Below are 27,181 nucleotides of genomic sequence, written 5' to 3' on the forward strand. Positions count from 1 at the left end.
AGAGCTTGCTTGTCCATTCTCTCACATTCAAAACAAAAGGAAATTATGTTCAGTAACATCCATCTTTTTTTATAGTTGGTATAGCCTGTATAATGCAGAATGCTCTGAAAACCAGCAGCACCATTCCTAACAGGAATACATTTTGATAAAGTTTTCTTCTTTGCATTGTTATTATAAGATGACACCTTCCTAACTATATTAACAAACCCAACAGATATCAATGATGAAGGCAACAATATTAACTTTCTAGCATTGGAGCAGGTTTGATGGGGGCTGTCAACAATAGTGCAGAAATGGAATTATGCCTGCAGCCCAAGATGTATGTGTTACCTTCATACACACAAGCACACATTTAAGCATTTTTATTACACATAAAAAATATAAAGCAAATCCAACTTAAAACACGGGATATCTTATTTTATTTGATTAAATATGAATTGTCACACAGGTTTTGTTTGTGCCATATACAACATTTGTTCCTTCATTGTAGAAAACATTTAGAAAAACAAAATAGAAGACAATTAATTCTAAAAAAAAAAAAAAAGCAATAAATTACTACAGACATTAGCATCTGAGAATCCTGGGAGCCAATTATCAAGAAAAAATAGTTACCCAATTTGTATATTGATTAACTTAAGAAATGTTAACATAAAGAGAAAAACAGGGTGCAGCTTTTTGTAAAACAAGCTGACTATATACGACAGGGAAGTCTCCAGAGAATTTTGAAAGTAGTAGTGTAACAATAGCTACAGTATAGAACCACAGACTGTTTCACAGCTTTTGCCAAATTATAATGCAAATACGAGACTCAAAATAATGAGCTTTAAAATAATCCTGCATAACAGGAAATGTAATCTGAACACATTACTCAGAGTATAAAAGAAAGTGCTTCCTGAAACGTGCAATTATTATAATATATACAATTTAATTATGCTATGCTGTTATCAGAGAATGCCATAGAACTGGTCAGGGAACACTGCTTTCTTAAAAAAAAAAACAGCTTTGACATGTATAAAATGTTCACTGGTCTTTCATAGTACATGACTGCCATTTCAGTTGCTGTTAACATCAATTGCAGTCTGCTGTGCCAAAGAATCACTTGTGTAAACCCTATATCAGTGCAATTATAAGAAGGCCAGTAATGTAAATAAATGCACCATAATTATATTATACAAAATGTGCAGTTGCATCATTCCTAGAATGTATGAATCAAACTTATTTCACAAAAAATTAAGACATTGCATAACCTAGGTGCAAAATAAAAAGACTTATTACAGAGAGCATCCATTCCCAGTTATTAATTTTAGCAGCTTTTATTTAGTACATTTAAGTTGCCTTAAGACAATAACTAAATCTACACGAATGAAAATCTGATTTTTTTCCTAGTCCTAAGTGAAGGAAAATGGACATGAAAAACAAATTGCCAACAAATTTAATTTTAAGGGGTTACTGGACCTTTAAAACCTTTTAATAAACCACAACATACTACATGCTGATATACTGCATTGCAAGAAATCATTCATCTGATCTTTAATTTAGCAAGGCTAGAGCATTATACATTATAGACCAGAGTGTTTTGTTATCCAGTTGTGCAAATAAGTTATTCTGGAATATACACCAAGTTTGTTTGGTAATGCACATCCATATCCAAAGCTCACAACTCCAATAAGGACCCATCTACCAGATTTCAGGGTAACTAAGGGCCCACCAGAATCTCCCTAAATGGAAGCAAACAATAGAGTTAAATGTTGTTTCAAAGCAAATAAGCAATTGCAATTTATTTGTTTTAATGAATTCATCCAGAAGATTGCCAGGTGAAAGGATTGTCTAGAAGCCTCAAAGTCCACAAGTAAACTTTTCAAGAGAGAGTATTTTACTTCCTTTATGTAGTCATGCAGTATAAAATAGTTATTAACAGTTATTAACAGTTCTTAATTCAGCACATAAATAAGTGTTTCTAAATTGCCTAGGCCTATGATCTTGGTCCCTAATGTTGATGTTTCTTCCCTAAATATACTGTGTATATATATATATATATATATATATATATATATATATATATATATATATATATATATATATATATATATATATATATATATATTATAGTTATACAGGAGTTATACAGGAGCAGTGACCAGCTCCATGTTGTAGCTCCCACCCCTCCCAGCTATAGTCAGGTGATCCCACTGGTGTCTAATAAAAGGGCAGCCAAGTATGGGGGTTTACTTTGAAAGCAGCAAGTAAGTTGCAGGTAAAACCTAGTCCCTTTGTAAAATGTATAATGAAGCAATAGAATTCTTAATGAATCAGATAAAATTGAGCATAGGACTGGCCAGATATGGGATGACTTTGACGTAGTTGGCCAGCTTAAATATATTGCAATATATGGACAAACAATCCCTGTGTTGTTTAAAGGGTAAGGCATTTTTTAGTAGCAGTATGCAGAAAATGTCGCTGTCTTAAATATATTGATAATGGGTTGAGTGCAGAGGACTCTTGTATTTGACTATATGTATTTTGTGGTCACAGCCTCATTGCACCCCCGCCTAATGTTTTTAAAAAATAGTGGTGAGCACAACTTTCCCTTGTTTGTTATAGTTATACAGGAGCAGTGACCAGCTCCATGTTGTAGCTCCCACCCCTCCCAGCTATAGTCAGGTGATCCCACTGGTGTCTAATAAAAGGGCAGCCAAGTATGGGGGTTTACTTTGAAAGCAGCAAGTAAGTTGCAGGTAAAACCTAGTCCCTTTGTAAAATGTATAATGAAGCAATAGAATTCTTAATGAATCAGATAAAATTGAGCATAGGACTGGCCAGATATGGGATGACTTTGACGTAGTTGGCCAGCTTAAATATATTGCAATATATGGACAAACAATCCCTGTGTTGTTTAAAGGGTAAGGCATTTTTTAGTAGCAGTATGCACAAAATGTCGCTGTCTTAAATATATTGATAATGGGTTGAGTGCAGAGGACTCTTGTATTTGACTATATATATATATATAGGATATATAGGATCCCTTATCCGGAAACCCGATATCCAGAAAGCTCCGAATTACGGAATGGCTGTATCCCATAGACTCAATTTTATCCAAATAATTCAAATTTTTAAAAATGATTTCCTTTTTCTCTGTAATAATAAAGCAGTAGCTTGTACTAGATCCCAACTAAGATATAATTAATCCTTATCGGAAGCAAAACAAGCCTGTTGGGTTTATTTAATGTTTAAATATATTTCTAGTAGACTTAAGGCATGAAGACCCAAATTATGGAAAGATCCGTTATCCAGAAAACCCCAGGTCCCGAGCATTCTGGATAACAGGTCCCATACCTGTATATATATATAATGCTATGACCCCAAAATCATCAGTTTTCCCAAAATGCTCTACATTCATCCAGTGTTGTATTAAAATCGTACTAACCCAGCTGTTAGTAGCTAGAGGTTGTATTGTCAACTGTGGTTATTTTTAGTAATGAGCAATTTTTTTCACCACGCATTGATTTGCAGCGAAATTCCTAATTTTTCCATCATTAAATGATTTGCTGTGAAAAAAATGTGTCAAAAAACACACATTCACTTCAATGGATTTAGACTGAGGAAAAAATGCTCATTGACATTATTGCATTTGGAGTGAGAAGAAAAGTTGCACCCATAAAAAAAGTGAGAGTCTATTGACTTCAATGCAATTCACAAAATTTTTGGTATAATGGGACAGATTTGCTCATCAGTAGTTATTTTTTTATATATGGTTAAATGGTGTTCGAATGGGGGAATACAATATGATTTGAAAGTGCAAAAAACATTCACAAAGACCATTGAGAATTTTAGCGACTTTGTTGTTTGCATCCTTTTTGATTAATTACAGACCTCAATGACAACCATACATTGTTTTTAGTGACTTCCATACATTGTTTTAGTCAAAAATTATCTTCAGCTTCTCCCAAAGTCCTCTTTCAAATTTAGCCTTATGTGGTAATCATTATAATGAAACCAGCATGTATTATGGCATAAAGTATCATCTGTCACTGGAATCATGGTCACAGAAGTAAAAAACCTTAAGGCGTTTAAAACCAAAAAGGCGTTTGTGAGGAATTACATTTGTCATATGTATGTGGTGTCGGAGCAGCAGTTCCATGCAGTATTTACATGCGAGAGATGTCGGTGGGTTTTCATCTTGGAATCTGAGCTGCAGACTCTAAAGGGTGAACTTGCAGCACTGAGAGCATCGGCAAACGAGGGGAATGACAGGAGGCTCACAGAGCAACCACTGGCAGGGGCTAGTGGAGTGGGGGGAGGAGAAGGGGCAGTGGAGGCTAATGGGGGAGGAAGGTTTGTGACAGTCAAGAGGGGAAATAGGGGACAGAAGAGTAGGGGGGCTGGTTCACAGTTTGTCCAAAACAGCAAATTCGCCGTTTTGGCTGAAGATGCTGGGGAGGAAAACTCCGAACTGGCGTGTATGGAGCAGGCTGACTCTCTGAGCACCCCGGGAGGCAGTGGCTCTAATACGGGTGGTGGGGGGAGTGCAAGGAAGGAAAGGCAGGTTCTAGTTATAGGCGATTCAATTATTAGAAAGGTGGATAGGGTAATCTGTCACAAGGCCCCTACATGCCGAACAGTCTGCTGCTTGCCTGGTGCTAGGGTTTGGCATGTGGTGGAACGAGTGGACAGATTATTGGGAGGGGCTGGGGAAGACCCAGCGGTCTTGGTACACATAGGTACCAATGACAAAGTTAGAGGAGGTGGTGAAGTCCTCAAAAATTATTTTAAAAAACTAGGTGCAAAGCTGAGGGCGAGGACTTCCAAGGTAATTTTCTCAGAGATATTACCTGAGCCACGAGCAACACTAAGGAGACAGCGGGAGCGTAGGGAGATTAATGCGTGGCTGAAAGAGTGGTGTAGGGAGGAGGTTTTTGGAGAACTGGGCTGATTTTTCAGTCGGCTACAGGCTCTTTGCTAGGGATGGGCTGCACCTCAATGATGATGGGGCAGCTGTTTTAGGAGAGAAGATGGCTAGAGGGTTGGAGGAGATTTTAAACTAGGTGTGGGGGGGGAGGGTTCAGTAAAAGATTCAGTGGAAGACAGGTTAGTTGAGATAGTGGGCAAAGAAAGGGAAAATGGGGGAGGAGATTTGGCTGGGGATACTGTTAAGGATAGTGAGGACCACATGTCATATGTTCAATATGGTACCAGTATTAAATGTATGTTAACAAATGCAAGAAGTCTGACTGGTAAAATGGGAGAGCTGGAGCTGCTGGTGTTGGAAGGAAAATATGATGTGATTGGTGTGGCCGAAACATGGCTGAATGAGTCGCATGACTGGGCAGTAAATATCCATGGCTATACTTTGTTTCGGAGGGATAGAGGCAATAGAAAAGGAGGAGGGGTATGTCTGTATGTTAGGCAGGATTTAAAAGCTCATATAAAGGAGGAGGTCATGTTAGAAAATGAGGGGGCAGAAGTCGTATGGGTGGAGTTCTTCACCAATTGTAAAGAATCCAGCAAATTAATTGTAGGAGTATGCTATAGACCCCCTAATGTAAGTGAGGAGGAAGAGACAAAGCTCCTAATGCAAATAGAAAAGGCTGCTAGTTTAGGTAAAGCAATGATAATGGGGGATTTTAATTACCCAGATATTGACTGGAGCAACGGTACTGCTAGATCAGTAAATGGAAACAAGTTTATAAACTTATTGTACGACAATTTTTTAGCACAGGTTGTTGAGGAGCCTACCAGAAAAAATGCTATTCTTGATTTAGTGATCTCAAATGACCCAGAACTTATAGCAAATGTGCAAGTCATTGAACCCCTGGGTAATAGTGACCATAATGTTATATCTTTTAATGTCTGGTGCAAAAAACAAAAATATACTGGGGCAACAAAAACCATGAATTTTGTAAAAGCTAATTTTAGTGCCTTGAAGGCTGCCCTACAGAGCATTGATTGGGGCATTAGGTTTTCAGCTAAAAACACAGAACAGAAATGGTTGTCCTTTAAAATGATATTAAATCATTACTGTTCTCAATTTATTCCCTTAAGGGCTAAACGTAGAAGCTCTAAGAATCATCCTGTGTGGCTTAATACAGAAGTAAAGAAGTTAATGGGAAAGAAGGGAAAGGCATTTAAAAACTACACATCTGTAGGGACAGAAGCTGCATTTAATGAATATAAACACTGTAATAAATGTTGTAAATCAGCAATCCGGAAGGCTAAGAAAAGAAATGAAGAGTTAATTTGGGTCGGAGGTGAAAACTAACCCTAAAAAGTTTTTTAAATATATTAATAGTAAAAAGATGCAGGTTGAGAGTGTTGCTCCATTAAATAATGGTACCAGTATGGTTGTAACAGATACAGAAAAGGCAAATGTGTTAAATCAGTTCTTTTCTTCAGTGTATACAATAGAGGAGTCTGGGTTCACAGGCTCACTTTATAACTGCACGAATGGTTCTGCTCAATCTAGTCAGTGGCTGACTCAGGATATGATTCAAAAAGCTTTAATACAAATTAATGTAAACAAGGCTCCAGGGCCTGATGGCATACACCCCCGGGTTCTAAGAGAGCTTAGTTCAGTTTAAGACCAGCCCTTATTTCTGATTTTCTCAGATTCACTGTCATCTGGTATGGTGCCTATGGATTGGAAAAAAGCTGATGTTATTCCAATATTTAAAAAGGGATTACGATCTCAGCCTGGCAATTATAGGCCAGTAAGCTTGACATCTGTGGTGGGCAAATTATTTGAAGGCTTGTTAAGGAATCACATTCAAAATTTTGTCCTAATGAATGGCATTATGAAGGATAGGTCATGTCAGACGAATTTGATTGCATTTTATGATGAGGTAAGTAAGATTCTGGACAGTGGGGAGGCAGTAGATGTGATCTATTTGGATTTTGCCAAAGCGTTTGATACTGTGCCCCACAAACGACTGCTTTCTAAACTAAGGTCTGTTGGGCTTCATGAAGTCGTTTGAACGTGGATAGGAAACTGGCTACAGGATTGGGTACAGAGGGTGGTTGTTAATGGGACATTCTCGACTTGGAGTAAGGTTCTTAGTGGGGTCCCCCAGGGCTCAGTATTGGGTCCACTTTTATTTAACTTGTTCATTAATGACTTAGGGGAGGGTGTTGTAAGTAATGTATCAGTGTTTGCAGATGACACAAAACTATCCAGCCCAATTAATTCCATCCAGGATGTGACATCCTTGCAACATGATCTTGACAAACTGGCAATCTGGGCAGCTAAGTGGCAAATGAGATTCAATGTTGATAAATGTAAAGTCATGCACCTGGGATGTAAAAATATCCAAGCCACTTATACCCTAAATGGGACTGCACTAGGCAAATCCATTATGGAAAAGGACCTTGGAGTCCTTGTAGATGATAAACTTGTCTGTAGCAAGCAATGCCAGTCTGCAGCATCAAGGGCAAATAAGGTCTTGAGCTGTATTAAAAGGGGCATAGGGTCAAGGGAGGAGGGGGGCATTCTTTCACTGTATAGAGCACTTGTAAGACCCATCTAGAATTTGCCGTACAGTTTTGGTCTCCATCAATCAAACAGGACATTATTGTATTAGAGAGGGTACAGAGAAGGGCAACTAAGCTGGTTAAAGGTATTGAAAATCTTAGCTATGAGGAAAGACTGGCCAAATTGGGGATGTTCACACTGGAGAAGAGGCGCTTAAGGGGTGATATGATGACTATGTATAAATATATAAGGGGATCATATAATAATCTCTCTAATGCTTTATTTACCAGTAGGTCTTTCCAGCTGACAAGAGGTCACCCATTCCGATTAGAAGAAAAGAGGTTCCGCCTAAATATTCGGAAGGGGTTTTTTACAGTGAGAGCTGTGAAGATGTGGAATTCTCTCCCTGAATCAGTTGTACAGGCTGATACATTAGATAGCTTTAAGAAGGGGTTGGGTGGCTTTTTAGCAAGTAAGGGAATACAGGGCTATGGGAAATAGCTCATAGTCCAAGTTGATCCAGGGACTAGTCCGATTGCTATTTTGGAGTCAGGAAGGAATTTTTCCCCCTCTAAGGCAAATTGGAGAGGCTTCAGATGGGTTTTTTTTGCCTTTCTCTGGATCAACTGGCAGATAGTTAATAAAAAAAAAAAAAAGTTGAACTCGATGGACATGTGTCTTTTTTCAACCTTACTTACTATGTTACTATGTAAGAAGAACACACAGATAATTTTTGGGTAATCCACTGCATAGTCATTTTGATATCATTCTTCCCTTAAAACTCACTTTTTAAGCAAAAATCGCATGAAAATAATCCACCAGAGGGCTCATTTTGGTCCACTCAGTGGGCAATTTGTGCTCTTCCCTGCAACGAGTTGCACGTAAAATCACTTTCATTAAAGGTACTTGCATAAAAACATATACAATATTTAGCTGGAGTACTTCTACCCATGCAGGTAAATTGTGGTAGGGCCTGCACTGGCCACATAGTCATGTATATGCAAAATGTCCAGCTGCACACTGTCAATTGCAAACGCAATGAAAACTTTTTTGAGCCCTCAGGCACCAGTGGGCTCTTTTTCAGCCAGTGCCAGTGTCCAGTGTGCTGCTGGACTTTTTGCTTATAATAGGCACAGCAGCATCTAATTTGTAACGGAGGGCAAGAAGAACTGAGCAGTGCCAGGCACAACTGTTCACAGGTGCAAAGGGCACATTTCTGCAGTGCCTATTGACATAAGACAACCCTGGAGTTACTTCCATCTCTTGACCAGGCAGGAGCTTTATGGTTTCAACAGCACCCTGTTAGTGATGGGCAAATCCGGCAGGCATGAATTTGCGGCAAATTTCGGTGTCAGAATAGTCACCCGCATAAAATTTTTACCCGTTAAATTATTTGGACGCCCATTGACTTTAATGCATTTGGACAAAATAGTTGCGCGTAGAAAAATTGTCGCTCACATCAAAATTGTTGCATGTCAAAATAATTTTGACGCCCATAGACTTCTGCATTTCGCTAAAGTTTTGCCGTTTAGCAAATTTTCCAGAAAAAAAAGGTAAAAGGCCAAACCTATGCCAAAGTTTGCATATAGCCTGTTCAGAGAACTTTTTCAGATGCAGACAATTTAAAATGGAGCCAGTAGTTAATTTGAACTTACCTGACAGGAGTCAATGTTTCCTGTAGCATAACCAGCACATATCATTGACTGATCTATTAAACTTCCATACATCTGAGAACTGCTGCATAAGTCTAAATTAATTATCTTTACTTCAGCCTGCTGTAGCACTTGGGATACTGAACCTAAAAAAATACAAACATACATAACATACTGTAAGTTTTAACTTTTTTTTTTAATTATTGCCATTTATATTCTGCTTACTTCCAAACTGCAATTGAGAATGACGTTTGCTGGGGGTCACTGACTTTGAACTGGTCTGATTGTTACTCTTATCAGCTACTTTCCTTTTATTTCTATTATTTATTTTCTATTAATTTTACATTCTGCATTACCTGTTTACTCGAATAGTTAACCCCTAGCAATTATACAGCAGTTGACATTCCTAGATTGTGAGATGCAGAACAACAATGTAAAAACAAAATTGTAAGACGACTTTATAATTATCTTAGCTGGTGAACTACCCCTTAAAGGTGCTGAGAATGTAGTCAAGGCTGCTTTTGCAATACAGTATTCGACTTAATACATTTTTCCACCACCTTACCATTAACTGTGCTGTAATTCTATATGAACTCTTTGAGTGCTAGCTTGTAATGGGCCTACCTGTAACCAAGAGACTCCCATCAGGAGAAAGTTTGCCCAGCAACCACCTGGGGATGGTGGGCCATGGCTGCCAGCCAGTGAGCTGGGAGTATTGTTGGTTACCTGGCAACCCTCTGACTTTACCACTCCGCAAGGAAACTGTACAGACCTTTGCAGTAAGAAATAGGCATGTCACAAAGTAATATGATTAATCAGGCCGATGCTAATGTTCTAATGCCAAAGATGAAGTCTCTGGCTTCTGCACTTCCATTTATAGGCACCTAAAGGGGAATCCCCTACAGGCTGGCATTAAGAGTTGGTGCCTGCTGGCTGAACTGTATATTAGCCAATTTTGTACATGTGAAATAAAATGTATTTCACCTACTTACATGCTGCATAAATCAAAGAGCCATCAGGAAATGTTTCATCTGGTTAACCTACAGTATAGAAATAATTTTCAGACAATTTTAAGGTCCCCATTGTGTTCTAACTTTTGGTTCTAACCACTTAGCTCATAACAAGGTGATAAATGTTATTAAGTTCAACAACATCTAGACGTCCAGACGTGTGTTCACCCTAACCTAGTTTTGCCTTCAGCCTGGGCCTTAAAGGGGTGGTTCACCTTTAAGGTAACTTTTAGAATGTTATAGAATGGCCAATTCTAAGCAACTTTTCAATTGGTCTTCATATCTAGTTTTTATACTTTTAAAGTTATTTGCCTTTTTCTTCTGACTCTTTGCAGCTTTCAAATGGGCGTTGCTGACCCCTTCTAAAAAACAAATGCTCTGTACGGTTACAAATGTATTGTTACTTTTTGTTACTCGTCTTTCTATTCAGGCCTCTCCTATTCATATTCCACTCTCTTATTTACATCAGTGCATGGTTGCTAGGGTAATTTGGTTCCTTGCTACCAGAATGCTTAAAATGCAAATTGAAGAGCTGCTGAATAAAAAGCTAAATAACTCAAAAACTTTAAATAATAAAAAATTAAAACCAATTACAAATTGGCTCAGAATATCCCTCTCTACACCATACCCCTTTAATGAATCCATATGCAACCAGAAATGAATGCACCCAAAGTCTTGCCTTATCTAGCATGCAGGCTCATTTTCATATCCACTGCTTTCATTCCTTCACAGGAAGTGAGCCCCACAATTTAGGAACCTATGATCTATAACCTTTGCCATTTAGAAAACAGAACCAGTTACCAATTAATAATATGATTTATGTATCTCAAAAAATAGATATCTTAGTTAGGAAATCATGCCAAATATCAATATTATTACAAACCTCCATCTTTAAGTGCTCCCCATCCAGTGATGTAACATGATGAGTTATCAGAAAATATATCAGATGCTTCTGGTAGGCACACTGGCCGAATAGTCCTTGTAAAGTTCAGTGGAGTGAATAATTTAAGGAGTGCAATATCATTCTTGTGGGTTTCACTGGTGTAACCTTCATAGATGATAATTTTCTCGATCTTAAACTCAGAACCAGAGGATACATTTATTGTTCCCAAAGCTACTGTCCATGAATTCACATTCGCATTCCTTTGGAAAGAGAGAACAACTAGCTTACAGATTTTCACACATATTTCAATGTATTTCTTTGAAAATAGGGAAAATCTAATTTTATTTGGTCAACACTTTTTATTGTATTTAGAATTAGCCATCCAAATGTTCAAATGTAGCCACTTTTGGGAGTTTCCTGTATGTAATGGGAATATCAAAACAGCAGGAGTGTTAGTAATCACTGCTTCAAGCTGGGGGGCTGGTTTTTATGCACATTGTACAGCAACATAAATGTCTCCTATAATAAAAGTTATTTCAGTGTGTTATCATTGGATATTATTAAAAAAAGGGAAATTAAACACCCATGAATGGCAATAAAATTAAATGTTTCATTGTTTGGTCCCTTGAGGGAGCTTTCACCCCTTTAAAAAGGAAGGTTCTCTCAACAGACTGAAATGTCAACTGAATAAATCTTATTCTAGATACTGTATATAGATGAAAACTTACATATCAAAACAATGAGCAGCAGTTACCAGCCAGGTATCATTGATTAAAGAAGCTCCACACCTATGACTACCATATAAACGCAGACTTGCTTGCCAAGGCCATGAACCCAGTGCTGCATTAGTTCCGCCCACTATTCTGTTTGACCCTGAAGGACCTCCAATTCCACAAGCTGTTTAAAGCATAAATTAAATCAAAATAATATTACTAAAAAGTGTACAATTGAAAAACTTTAAAGACACAACACATGATATTATAAAAAGTATAATGTTGAGATTACATGATACCTCTGGGTTTTTAAAACAAAATTTCACAATTTTCAAGGACCAGTAACCCTGCCAAATGAAATTGGGTAATTCATTTGAATTTCATGTCAGTTTTCCTCACCAAGGTCTAGAAAAATAATCAGATTTTCATGCTCACATAATATATACTATTATACTATATAATTACTGTAAATTTTGTATAATTTACATGTGCATTTTCTATGTTACTGGCCCTTATATGACTAAACTCATAATATAGGGGTTCACACAAGCGATGCTTTGGCATAGCACATTGCATTTCATGTTACTAGCAACTAAAATGACAGTCGTGTACAGGTATGGGATCAGTTATCCAGAATTCAGGCTCCAAACTACAGGAAACCCAAGGCCCTTTCATTGCATTGCCTGCTTCTGAGAGCATGACCAGGCTCTGAATGGTGCAGCACACATGGAAACTTTCTAGATGATGACAGAACAAAATGCATACACTTTTGTCCAAGATTAGATTTTTCACAGAAATAATCTGTCAAACAAGTTGTTTATTAAAACATCAATTTTACTTTGTGGACATTTTGAAAAATAGCACTAAAGGGACAGATTTTAAAGCCAGTATTGATAATACAGTTGGAAAGAAGAAAATTGAACTTTCAACACTGATGTGGATGTCACTTAGCTAGCAGGGTCTATTGTTGTTCAAGGGTGAGTAATACTATAAATTCTTACAAGAAAGGCCCTGTGACTCAATGTTCCCTTTTTTGTTTTTACCTTTTATACTGGCACGCAACTTAAAATGTAATGCAAACGTGTAGCTTTGTGTTAAGGTAGGCATCTAAGTTTAATGTGAGCAGATATAATGGTTTTGCCAGAAATAACAATAGTATTTCTTACTGTGACATCCATTTTGTACTATTAAAATGCTAATAAAATCTTTTGAAAAAAAGTCTAGATTAAATATCGCTCCCCCCAGTTCCCACTGCCATATTAAAGGGGTGGTTCACCTTTAAGGTAACTTTTATTATGTTATAGAACAACCAATTCTAAGCAACTTTTCAATTGGTTTTCATTATTTATTTTTTATAGTTTTATAGTTATTAGTCTTTTTCTTCTGCTTTCAAATGGGCGTCGCTGTCCCCTACTAAAAAACAAATTCTCTGTACGGCTATAAATGTATTGTTATTGTTACTTTTTATTACTGATCCTTCTATTCAGGCTCTCTCCTATTAATATTCCAGTCTCTTATTCAAATCAATGCATGGTTGCCAAGCTAATTTGGGCCCTAGTTACCAGATTGCTTAAAATGCAAATTGAAGAGCTTCTGAATAAAAAGCTAAATAACCCAAAAACCTTCAGTAATATAACATGAAGAAAATGCAAATTATCTCAGAAAATCAAGTTGTCTCAAAGGTGAACAACCCCTTTAAGAAAACCCACCACCCTTAAATACACTAAGGGGCAGATTTACTAAGTTTGAGTGAAGAATTCAAATGTAAAGAAATTCGAATTTCGAAGTATTTTTTGGGTACTTTGACCATCGAATTGGTCAAATTCGATTGAATCGAATGATTCGAACGATTCGAAGTAAAAATCGTTCGACTATTCAAACATTCGATGGTCGAAGTACTGTCTCTTTAAAAAATACTTCGACTTCATACTTCGTCACTTTAAACCTACCAAGGTGTAATGTTAGCCAATGGGGACCTTCCCCAACACTTTTCTAACCTTTTTTTGATCTAATAAAAATATATATAAAATATTCGAATTCGAAGGATTTAACTTTGAGGGTCGTATTCGAGGGTTTATTAACCCTCGAAATTCGACCCTTGATAAATCTACCCCATAGAGTCCATATCCTGATGAAATGTTACCATAAACTTACAGCTCACAGGATGTTTTTATGTGAATATTTTAGAACTGCTGCCTTGGGGCCACCCCATTTACTTGAATGGGAAATGCCAGAAAGAGTCAGTAATGGCATCAGCCTTATTGGTCACTGACGATAAAGGAAGCAAAGAATGTCATATCTTTGTTAGCACACCTGACCTGTTGTTCATTGTTCCAAGTTTTGCAAACAATGACAAGACACAGGTGTGAGTCAGCTCTGTGCTGAAATGAAATGCAGTGGAACAAGTACCTACCTTTATTCTATAGTACTATACCAAAATTAATAATTATTTACAGTAAGGAGGAAGTTTTATAACACTGACTTTCCTATTATTAACAATTATAATACCATTTAATAGATGTATCTTGATGATGTCAGAATGGACCATTTAGAGTTACATACCTGCTACTGATTGGGCAGCAATGAACAAAAATGTGTTGGAGTAAAAAAGACTAGAATAAGAATAAATAAGTCCTGAAATAAATTGTGTTTTTTAATGGCTTTATTAGCTATAGCACAAATGGCATTCAATTGCTGTTACTCAGTAAGAAGCAACAAAAATTCTGCATTTCTACAGGTAACTTCCCATTGACAACAATGAGACGTGCCACCAGCATGCCAGGAGCTTTCTATTTCATTCAACTGAATATGGGCAGTAGTGATCCCTAACATTTTGATGCTGATATGCATAGTATTAATACTATAAAGTATCGATATAGATAGATTTTGTTTCTTCTATTAGGGGCTAAATCAAATTTGATCACATCAAACTGCTGAGTGTTTACTTTGGGCAACTGGATAGATATGGGTAACCTAGGTAGAATTTAGCCCCATGATGTTTTTGTGGTCTAATATTAAAGTATAGAATAAGTGGGGAAAAAATAGGACCTACAAACTTACATACAGTAGGAATGACACTTGCTTTGTGAACCAACATTGTAAAGATAAAGCAGCTATAAAACTGGTTGCAATATCAATTTAGCCATTTAAAATGTAATATTAAAGTAAATGTTATATAAGATATTGAAAATGAGTTTGGATCACACCTGAACTTTTTCATCTTCCTTGTTCTACTACAACGATGTATGACCCTTTGTCATTTCTTACAAAATCTGTTTATGCTATTTCGCCAATAGTCCCTCTTCAGGTTCACTAAGTAATGGATTATACTGCCATACAATGTACTTTGTCTTGTAAAGCACATGTGGAATCCAGTTCATACTGCCTGAGGCAGTAGTCAAGTGTTTGTGGCTATACAAAAAATCACCCCCTTGGGTGCCTGTCACGATTTACAGTTTAAATATACTAAGGTATATGGCACATAGGGAGATTTTACATGCAGGGATCTGGCAAAATCAATAAAAATGCAGAAAAGGGCAGGTTTATATATCTGTCACTGGGATGTATTGCTTTATCTCGAAGGATAAGTGGGAATTAAACTTTAATCCTTTTATTCTATTGTTTCGTATTCTTTTTAAACACCATTATTTATCTTCTTCATTAAGATATGTCCCTTGAAGTATACTTGCAAAACATGAAAATATGCATTTATGCTTACAACAAACATATATATGTTAGTAGTTTTGAAAAGTGTCAAAGTGTCTCTGAACATAATGCAAGTGTAACAAGGTGTTAACAGAGCAGAGAGGTTTGTTGTAATTAAGATGTATTCAGAGTATATAATGTGTTAGTTAGTTGGTAATTTAACTGGCCCTAAATTTTTAATATATACATACCTTTAAAGTCTGCAGAAGTCGCCTGAATGGTTGTGTAAGTTGCTGTTGTGCTTGGAACTGAAAATGCAAGTGAATGGAAATGTGACTGTAATATAAGTCTTTGAAATGTGATTGCCTCCATATGGCATATTTTTACAGAAATAAGCTTGTCCATCTTATTGAAGATAAACATGTCAGTAATGCAATAAAAGTATAATGAAAAAATGCAATATACGGAGGGTTTTTTTAAGGAAATCTATCCCACAAACAATGTAGGTCAACATAAAATATATTGTATAAAATAGTTTATATGTAAAACCCAGATTCATGTAAATAATAATATACTTTTGCTGTTGCTTAAGTATTTATATTTGAGGGTATAATTTTCCTTTAAGGTTCCCCACTATATTAGGGTGTAGGTGTGTGGAGCATTGTTAACCACAATGCCCACCAAGCTACAGTGGATAAATATAAAGAAGCTGCCATGCTGCTATTTGATGAAAATGCCAGCCTGTTTCTGTGTTGTCAGGTACATCAGAAAAAACACTTTTGCTGCTTTCTAGTTGCAAAAGCGATGGATCAACTATTTTCTATATGAACAAAAGCAAAATCTGTGTGCAGCTAGTATTCTCACAGATGCTCACTACATGTCACAAGATGGGGAATGTGGAGTGACGTGTTGTGATGACTGTTTTGCCTTCATGGTCTAGAGAGTATTTTGGAGAAATTACTTCTAATTTTCATCCTTCTAAGAAATGAGTAATGAGTATCTTAAGAAATACCAGCCCTTACAATAAAAGTGAATATGAAAGAAGTAATGATGAAGAGTATAATGTTGTTTAGGCAGTTTGATAATCACTAGGATGTTTTGTGCAACAAGTCAGTTTGTTGCATCATTTCCTCTCTGTTTCAGTGTCAGTAAATGTATACTTGCTGGAGAAATTATGCTCATCTACCACGCAAAATCCAGTAACTGCAGCACTCTGATAATTACGATGATTATTCAATATTATAATTTTATTGACTCATTAGCTCATGTAGACAAAAAGTGGCAACGTTTCAGGCCTCGCAGGGCCCTTTATCAAGGCTTGTGCTGCAGTTACTGGATAATACATAGTATACCCTTGACCCGAGGCAGGTTGGGCTAATCACTGCTGAGCACCTGATCCAAAAGGATTGTGCACAAGGTTTGAGCGCTCCATTTCTGTGTGGCATCTACCACGCAAAAGACCAGCACAAAGCATCTAGTCTGCCAAGTCTCATATGGGAAACACTTGATTTTTTTAGCCAACACTTGTCCAGAACTAAATGGGACTACTGGAGACAGGTCCACTTTAGACAAGATACTGTAGGTGTCACTTATTTAGATATTATATATTTGCTCCAAGCAGATACATATCAGACTTTCCTTGATGAAGTAACAATGTGCAAAACCACTAAGGCAATGAACTGAGAATGAAGGAACTTGATATATCCTCATGTCAGAAATTGTGTCATTTCATTAATCATAGGCGGATGGATTTTTAATTTAAGGAAATCAATTGTTGGCATTGTGTCCTTTCATATGTCATGAGCTCGTGTTTAGATGACTAACTGATTTATGGAATACACATTAATAAGTTGATTATAAAGCAGATACATATCAGGCTTTCCTTATAAAATAACAATGTGCAAAGCCACTAAGACAATGAACTGAGAATGAAGGAACTTGATATGAATCTGAAGTACAAGTGCTCTTTCCTCATGCCAAAATATTTTGTCATTTCATTAATCACAGGCGGATGGATTTCTAACTTAAGGAAATCAGTTGTTGGCATTGAGCTTGTATGTAAATCATGAGCTTGTGTTCAGATGACTAACTTATTTGTGGAGTACACATTAATAAGTAGATTATATTCCTTGACTCTCAGGGGCACATTTACTAAGGGTTGAAGTGAATTCAAAGTGAATTTTCGAATTAAAAAAACTTCAAAAGTCAAAGACATTTTTGGGTACTTCGACCATCGAATAGGCCAAATTTTAATTTGACTTTGATTCGAATTGGAAAAACTTAGAATATTCGACCATTCAAAAATCGAAGTACTGTCTCTTTAAAAAACCTTGACTTCGACACTTCACCACCTTAAACCTGCCAAATTGCTATGTTAGCCTATGGGGACCTCCTAGAACCTATAGCCAACATTTGGCTAAGTTTTTAGAAGTCAAAGTTTTTTTTTTTTGAAAATCGTTCAATCGATTGATTAAATCGTTTGAATCGTTCGAAAACTGCTGAATTTAATCCAAAAAAAAAAACTTAGACTATTGAATCTTTTCAATTCAATGGTCGAATTTCAAAGTTTTAGCACTTCTAAATTCGACCCTTAGTAAATGTGCCCCTCAGTGTGTGATCTTGCATTATGTATTGATAATTAATTATTTAATATTCATGCATTAAATGCACAGCAAAATTTGTTGTATATTAGGGTGTAGGTGTGTGGAGCATTGTTAACCACAATGCCCACCAAGTTATAGTGGATAAATATAAAGAAGCTGCCATGCTGCTTCCTGATGTTAAGAGGCCTTGTCTAACAAACTGATATTCTGAGTATGGTCAGGGTTAAATAAAATGTGTAAATTAAAACAGCAATAATAAAAAGAAACCGGGGTAGGGGAATCTTACCACTGTAAAGGAGTTTCTCTGCATCTGAAGCAGTAATTTCTGAAAGAAAGAGATATGTTATTCAATATTTAATTATTATTTTATTATTATGTTAAATTTAATTATTGTACTGTATGTACTGTACAAAGCATAACAGCTAAATGTGAACAAGTTAACAATTATTTTATAGAGCAGGGATCTCCAACCTTTTTTTACTTATAAGCCACATTCAAATGTAAAAATAATTGGGGAGCAGCATAAGCATGAACAAAGTTCCCGGGGATGTCAAATAAGGACTGTGATTAGCTATGTGGTAGCCCCTATGTTGACTGGCAGCCTAAAAGAGGCTCTGTTTTGCAGTAAACATGGTTTTATGCAACTTGCAAAACTTGCTTAAAATTAAAATATTAGAACCTGCTTTGAGGCCAAAGTGAGCAACATCCAAGGGTTTGGTGAGCAACATGTTGCTTGTGAGCCACTGGTTGGGGACCACTGTTATAGAGCATGGGACGTTACATTGGCAACGTATGTAAAGGAATTCAATAGGAATGATATGAACTTGGAATTTTCTCTGAATTTTAGCTCTGAAAAAATAAATTTTTTAGACCTTCAGGTCTATATAGATAAATGCATACACATACGTTTTTCAAAAACGTTGATGTTAATAATTATGTCTTAGCTTCAAATATTCGTAATCACCAATGGATTAAGAGTATTGTTAATGGACAATTTAGATGAAGAGGTTATAAGGAAAAAGAGAAAAGGAAAGCTTATGAGTCTGTGAGAAATTTGGATAGGGATAAAATTTTGGAATACAAGAAGAAGAGAGGCATCTCAAAATGAAAAGAAAACAGGCTACTTTGATTTGAGCCATTAGAAATATCATAGAGAAGCAGTGGGATATATTAGATTTAGATAAAGAATTGTAATAATCCTTCCCTATAAACCTAGAGTTGAATTTCAAAAAGCTCCAAAACAAAGACTGCTACATACTTTAAAGAGTGATAGGGAGAAGGGAGGACTACATCAAGGTTTTTTTTTCCCTTTGAGCTTTTGTATATCGTATAAATATGGTGGGAGAGTGAAAACTTAGTTATTGCATTGGGGAAACGTTTCAGATTCAGGATCTTATTAAGTGTGATAAATCAACGTCGGCTACGTGTTGGAATGCCCTTGTGGCCTTAAAAAAAGAAACCTACCTGATAAATGAAGGGAGCTCTGGTCAACATTAAAGCCGGTTTTTGAAGTATTTGTCATATTTTCTACAAATATCTTTTGGACAGATGAGGCACTGCTCCCATTGTTGGCAAAGTTAAATGATAGAACAAATACTGGTATTACACTTCCAGAACTGTAAAAGATAAAAGGCAAATTCTACTTAGAAGCAATCAGTAAAGTGGTATAGAAATTGTATATAACTTAATTTTTCCAATTTTATTAGTAATACAGGTATGGGATTCCGTTATCTGGAAACCCGTTATCCAGAAAGCTCCGAATTATGGAAAGGCCGTTTCTCAAAGAATCCATTTTATTCAAATAATCCAAATTTTTAAAAATGATTTCCTTTTTCTCTGTAATAATAAAACAATAGGCTTCTTTTGCTTCTAATAAGGATGAATTATATCTTAGTTTGGATCAAGTACAAGGTACTGTTTTATTATAACAGAAAAAGGATATTATTTGGATAAAATGTCTATGGGAGACAGCCTTTCAGTAATCTAAATATGCAGGAATCATTGAAACAACACATGTAAACATGAGGATCCATACAGCATTGCTTAGAAACAACTAAAATTTCTAAAGAATCTTGAAGACCAGGAATGTGTTTAATGTCTTGGTAAATTGCAAATGACATATAAAAAGTGGAAAAGCCTAATAAAAATGCAATAATAATTAAAACTAGGAATGCACCGAATCCAGGATTCGGTTCGGGATTCTGTCTTTTTCAGCAGGATAAGGATTCGGCAGAATCCTTCTGCCCGGCCGAACAGAATCCGAATCCTAATTTGCATAAACAAATTAGGGACGGGGAGAGAAATCGCATGACTTTTTGTCCAAAACAAGGAAGTAAAAAATGTTTTCCCCCTCCCACCCCATAGGATTAGGATTCGGTTCTGTGATCAGCCAAATGTTTAGCGGAGGATTCGGGGTTTGGCCAAATCCAAAATAGTGGATTCGGTGCATCCCTAGTTAAAACATACAATAAAATAAATGAAGAGATTTAAGATTATCCTTGCCTTAGGCTGATGATCTGTGTCCTGTTGTATTGGTTCCTAAGATCTGAATCTTTATATGCTGAATCAATCTGTAAGATATTACAAATTAGAGTTATGTTTAATTCACTGTGGCAAATAATTAACAACAAGAATGAATTTATTTATTTTATAGCAAAATATGAACCTGAACAAGTTGCAGCAATCAGCAAACTCTTAGCTCTCACCCAAGTGTATAAATGTGAATAGGCATTCTCACTGAGTGATTTTCTCAATGAGAAAACACAGCAGCTGGGAACTGGATAATCTGTATGTTGTAACCAAAAGCACCCAGTGCAGACTTACATGTGTTGTCTGCTTTATCATTTTTAATAAATTGGTACACAAGGAATTGCAAACAAAATAATTCTACACAAATGGTGTAGTTACTATCCCATGTGAAATAAAAAGCAGTTACCATTGTTTGACTTTTTTTTTTGCAGTTTTTTGTGACTTACTGTACTTTTAGCTTCACCCTGTTGAAAGACAACTTTAAAATGGGGCAAATGTAGAATCAATATGTAAACACATACTGTATGTGCCAATGGATAAAACAAGTACATTGTGCCCAGTTGCTATTCATAGTTTCTGTTATCTTCATGTTTGAAGAGATTAGTACATTGCAAACAAGTATTATTTTGCTTGCCATGGATGGGTTGATATAAAAACAAGTTTGGTAACTCTGAAATATATATTGACTTGCTTGACTGGAGTGCATGGGCCATACAGTTCATAAAAAAAACTGCTTCATAATAAAATGTATAGAAAACATAATTTTATATAGAAAATAAACTTTTTTTGTAGATTCCTCTGGTGTTTTTTTTTTTTAAGAGAATGTCAAGATTGGGGTGTTATATTGTGCATTACCTCTAAAAAAAAAAGTGCAGGGCTTAAAGACATGCAACGATGCAGTGAGTACAAAACTGGTAGCTTTTCAATGCTAAGCCTAATTTTCAGGCTGTTCATAAAAATAAGCCCTGTTCTGTTGTTAATCTTGCAGAACAAAAACAGAAATAGAAATAAAAGAGCTACAAGCATACAGGTCAGCAGCATAAAACAAATGCCCCCCCCCCCCATATGCTAAATTCTAGAGCACAATACAATATTCTCTCTACCTTACTTTTATTAAGAAAATGTATTTATATATATATATATATATATATATATATATATATATATATATATATATATGTATATAGATATATATACATACATATATATATATATATATATATATATATATATATATACACACACACACACACACATTTGTTATACTTACAAGTACTTCGATTTTAGCTGCCATTTGTCTAAATTCATTGCTAGTGGCTGTCTGGTATTCATTGCTGTAGTTTAAGTTAAGAATCCTTAATGAGCCACTAAAATAGCGGCGGTTGTTAGCACTTGATGCTGGCGTTTGTTTAGCTGTAAATAGGAGGTGGAAAATATATCACTAATACAGAATGCAGAACATTGAGTCTTCACTGGAGGATAGCTGCCTCTGTTGCATTGTCTAGTCTGAATCAGAAGTGCAGAAAGGGGCAAACAAAAGAGCAAATACAATTTTACTATGTTTTTTGTATTTTTTGAGTTATATCGGTTATGATTACATTTTCTGTAATTATGCAAAATACCAAAATATGAGATGAATTACCCTTTAAGAAATTCAGTTATACAAGACATAAAATGTTTCTGCAGCAGTAAGCTGCATGAGTGAGCAACCATGCCTACAAGCTGTCCTTCTTTATTCTATATTGGCACACATATGGCACACATATGCTCTTTCTGTGTAGATAAATCAGTCAGTAAACACAGTTGCTCATGCTAAGGTTTCATACACACAGTGTTCATGACCCATCTTACAACTTACTATCAATACGATTATAATCTGATTATCAGGTAATATTCATATTTATTTATATGTAGCCAAAATACTAAAGAGCAGCTGCTATACCTAGTAGCAAGTGTGTATAAATAGATGATAATTGATAAAGTGGGATAATAATATTATATATAATATATATAATATAATAGAGTCTATTAACCGATAGCAAACAATCTCAGCTTTCAAATAGCTGACCAATAAAGTCTACCAGTTAACTGGTTATTAGATGTGGAGAGTACTGCTCAATCTCGCATATGACCACAGTAAAGTTCATATACTACAGGAATGATATTTATTATCTAAAAACCTTAAATCTGGAAACCCAAAGTTGGGAATCCTATTTCTCATAGATCGAAGTAATAATACAATGCAAAGCTAGCATAAGTCGATGTTGGTGGTAAAAAAATCCTATTTTTTAACTTAATGTAAATCACCAGTGGGGAAATATTTTCATCTTATAGTTGCCTTTCAGGCAACTTCTGGAAACATTCCTTAAATGCTATAATAATAAATTTAATTTAATGGTTTAACAAAGATTAATCATGAAATGAATAAGATTAAGTCATATTATATAATAAAATGGGATATTCCAGAAAATACATACAGTGCTTATGTGGAAACAAATACAGACCACAATTCTTTTTCACAGGTATTGTCTTACCTAATACTACAACAACTACAATGGCAGAAATAGCAGCAGCAAGGAGGAGCACAAAGGTTGCGGTTATAACAGCTATTGTAATCTTGAACTGCGGAGATTTCATTTTAGGGCCAAATTTCTCACCTAGAGAGAAACAAATCATTATTATGTGTGTGTAGGTGCCTGGTTTTTTTTTTAAGTGATCTGTTTTAGGAATAAATATTGTGAAAATCCATTGCCATTATAATCATTGTTCCATAAAAGTCACCCACAGTATGTAAAATTTGGCATGTAGGAGATTAGCTTAAGTAGTGTATCACCTTTAAATTCACTTTTAGTATGATGTAGACAGTGATTAGCATTTACTTAACTAATTATATTTTTTGTTTTGTTTTGTTTTAATTTCAACAGCTATATGACTGCTAGGGCCTAGTTTACCTAAAGATCCAGGTAGTGGATCAATTGAAAGACTGGGAGATAGACGAGAGAGGGCCTGAACAGAAAGAGGAGTACTAAAACCGAACAGTACTTTGGTTAAAGAACTAGGTTGTGGTGTTGCATTGTACATCTTGGGTTTAGAAAAAAGAAAGGGCCCTGGTCCTGGAAGAAGAACACTAAAAAGACATGGGGCCCACTATAACCCATAATTATAATTACTTTTCAATAGATTTTTACAAAGAAACTCACACTTAGAGCAGAATTGTTATTTGATCTATAATTTTACAACTGTTATACTAGCAAAGGATAGTACTTTAAAATAACTTTGGTGCAGTCCATTCTTACAAGAAGTTTGGACGGACCTAAAATCCTGTCTTTTTTCTGTAATGGTAATATACTGTATGTTCCATAATTGCAAATGGTAACTGCTAAGCACATACGTTAATTCTAATAATTATTAGTAGAAGATACATGAAAAAAACTGCATGGTCAAAGTCTGATGAAAGACATGTTGTGCTTACAGGAACAATTGTAATTGTAAAAATAAAACTAGGTAAATAGATGGGCTGTTCAAAATAAAAAATGTTTCCTATATTTATATATTATTAGCCAAAAATGGAAGCTATAAAGGTTGTCATAAACTTATGTCTAATGTAATACTATAGTCAGAAAACCTCCTTTGTAGCTCTCTTATCTAGTCAGTAACTTGAAGAGGGGCCACATACCTGCTTGCTTTTGATCCATAGCAGGTCAGATTCAAAAGCAAACTAACTGAACAGTTAAGTCCCATGTGGCCCGCCTTTGATTCAAGCCACGTTGATGACTGGAAGTAGTACGATTCTGGCAGTTATATTTGACATCCATTCATGCCACCACTTATAGATTACACTTTTGGTTATTAACTAACAATACTGAAAACATTTTTCATTTACTGTATCTATTACTATTACTACTATTTAAACCGAACAGTTCCTTTAAAAGCCACAAACTCAAAAACTAAATTTCCATGCAAATACCACTGGTTAATTCTATGTATTAATGTGTCAATGCACTTTAGTTAAATAAATATTATGGGTGATAAGTGGTAATTGGCAAGTTAGATGCATTTTTTCATTTGTTGTTAAATGACCATATACGTAATCTGCAACACCATCCTTAACATGGTGGACAGTCCACCCCTAGACTATTATTAAAACAGTGGTGACACTAAAAAAACATTTAATGATCCTCAGTTTGCCTGCAGTTCAATTGTTGAGAAGCACTACCATCACAAATGCCATAACAAAACATTATGCATTTTTTATTTAATAAAATACATTAAACAGTAAATATTAATTTAAACTGCCAGCAGAAATATTATATGTTATCCAAAAGTTCATATGAACTGAACTGTAATGAAATAATGACATCAGTAATCTTGTTGCAGGTGGCAAAACACAATACAGAAATATGAGAGGGTGTCCTATTCTAATACAAGTATATAAAGATTTCTATGAATATATGTCAATTAATGCAAATGCTGAACAAGCATACTATGAAGTTTGTCTTTCTAACAGACCCATTTCTGTTTAGACAGGTCTGGCACAGTGATAATGTGCTTAAGTTATAGATTAAGGGGCCGATTCACTAACTTCGAGTGAAGGATTCGAAGTAAAAAAACTTCGTATTTCGAAGGTTTTTTTGGGCTACTTCGACCATCGAATGGGCTACTTCTACCTACGACTACGACTTCGAATCGAAGGATTTGAAGTAAAAATCGTTCGACTATTCGACCATTCGATAGTCGAAGTACTGTCTCTTTTAAAAAAACCTTCGACCCCTTAGTTCGGCATCTTCGATATTCGAAGTCGAAGGATTTCAGTTCCCAGTCGAATATCGAGGGTTAATTAACCCTCGATATTCGACCCTTAGTGAATCAGCCCTTAAATGTGGTGATATTCTTTTGCAAAAGAGATGTGAGCAAGCACCATACATGCAATTTGAATTTTGTAGTAAAATTTGTTCTACTACCCCTTCTTAGCATCTGCTATAAAATAAAAAAGGAACATTTGAAAGCATCCATCTGTAGAATATTTGTTATTGTTCATGTGTTCTATTTTGTTCATAAACAGTAGTCAAACATACAGTACCTGTATGGAGTTTAATACACATTTAAATGACCAAGAACTCTAAAATAGCAATAATTTATATATTGTCTATAAAACACAGATACTTTTTGGTTTTCCTTATTTATGCAAAAGTAAATTTAAATTAATTTTCTTTAAAGTGTAACATGAAAGATTGTGTAGTCTTTGGTCTAAAACTGTGTATAGCAAGCTACACAGTTATCTGCACTAATCCAAAATTATTTCTAAGATCCCTTAACAATACAGAAAATGCCTCTATTTTCACAACGCTCTGCATAATCAGATTGTCTTGGATATTCAGTAGAAATGTGTGTCTTTGTGCTATCCTACTAATACTTTTTTGATTTAATAATATTACACTTACTTGTAAGTGCGCCTTCCTTGACAATTCAGGATATCATATCTGGTGTCTAGGCAGATACACACCAGTTCTTTAACAGCCCTGAGTTTAGGGGTTGGGATATGCAAATACAAACATAAAAAAACTGGTTTAGCAGGTACAGTTTGGCTAGTGCTTGGAACTTTTCTAAGCGTAAGTGAGAACCTTCCTTGAGTAGCTATGCTGCAGCTGAGGAAACTATACTAACAGTTGGTTAAGTTAATATTTCACTAGAGGAAGTATGGATTGTTTTAATGCTTCATGGATAATAAACCCTTGAAAATGTAGTCAGTAATGGATTAGCAAAATGAATGCGACTGATGTGCATTTTCACCACATCCACCATTTTGACTTACCAGTGGCAGTTCCAGCTGAGTAAAAAGATGATTCTGGCTGGGTGTTGTAGAGGATATAGCTTTAGCTTTCTTAGAAATTGTATATTTTGATAGGATTAAAAATGCATTTGAAGAGAAATTTTCCATCATAAATTGGTAAAGTGACTATTAAATACTAAATCAGTCATAAAGAGCATATTTTAAATATAAACTACATTCTAAATATGTTTTTATTAATTAAAGCTGAACACCTTAAGAAGGGTAGCATTATGTACATTTTTCACTGGTCATCACCCTACTGGCACTTGGTGGAATACTTCTAAATCTTAAAATGGCGAGTTTCAAAAACCCAGTCTTTTCTGACAAAATTGACCAACTATTTCTCCAGCTGTATAGACAATACACCTTTTAAGATAACATAGATTGTAAAGGTTTTTGTCTGGCATACACAAACATTTTAATCCAATTTCCAACAAAGATTTTACCCAAACACATTAAATATTATTAGGTAGTATTGTCATTTGTAACAGACAAGCATTTACAGATGAGTACTCACTCATGAAATCACTTTAGGTATGTTACCCTGGAATTTTAAACTTAATTGCTATTCACATTAAATGGTAACATAATATAAGGTCTCAAAAATGCCTGAGTTTATGAAGAACAAAATTTGTGCTATACCAGTAATATCTCTTGCTCCAGTTTCAGTTTGCTCCTGTTTTGTGAATCTCCCCCCTTCCTGATCCAAGCTGCTTGGAAGCTAAAAAATCAGTGTAGTGTGCAGGATACATCTGCTAAACATTAATCAGGCAAATAACATGCATATGTCATTAGTGATCTCTATTAAAGTGATACTAACAATTCTAAATAATAATAAATTCTCTTCACAATGC

General features: G+C 35.5%; 1 protein-coding gene across 1 annotated transcript; it reads right to left on the bottom strand.

Moving 5' to 3' along the window:
- Positions 1–1,295: 1,295 nt before the first annotated feature.
- LOC108706787 (transmembrane protease serine 11C) lies at positions 1,296–26,026 on the bottom strand. The gene is made up of 11 exons (XM_018243484.2): positions 25,939–26,026; positions 23,032–23,154; positions 21,768–21,910; positions 20,471–20,538; positions 19,433–19,584; positions 18,255–18,293; positions 15,617–15,673; positions 11,736–11,904; positions 11,008–11,267; positions 9,118–9,260; positions 1,296–1,718 (listed from the first exon to the last, which is right to left on the bottom strand). The coding sequence occupies exons 2-11, from the start codon at positions 23,132–23,134 to the stop codon at positions 1,560–1,562; spliced, it is 1,293 nt and encodes a 430-aa protein (XP_018098973.2). The 5' UTR covers positions 23,135–23,154; positions 25,939–26,026; the 3' UTR covers positions 1,296–1,559.
- Positions 26,027–27,181: the final 1,155 nt, after the last annotated feature.

The sequence above is a fragment of the Xenopus laevis genome, chromosome 1S (assembly GCF_017654675.1).
Source record: "Xenopus laevis strain J_2021 chromosome 1S, Xenopus_laevis_v10.1, whole genome shotgun sequence".
NCBI classification, from domain to species: Eukaryota; Metazoa; Chordata; class Amphibia; order Anura; family Pipidae; genus Xenopus; species Xenopus laevis.

Excerpts from the sequence above, each read along its gene's own strand:
- LOC108706787 (XM_018243484.2), bottom strand. The coding sequence starts at position 23,134 with ATGAAATCTCCGCAGTTCAAGATTACAATAGCTGTTATAACCGCAACC. Across the intron at positions 15,674-18,254 it reads AGAGAAACTCCTTTACAGTG|TTCCAAGCACAACAGCAACT; the intron begins GTAAGATTCCCC and ends TTGCATTTTCAG. Across the intron at positions 1,719-9,117 it reads GAAACATTGACTCCTGTCAG|GGAGATTCTGGTGGGCCCTT; the intron begins GTAAGTTCAAAT and ends GCTTCCATTTAG.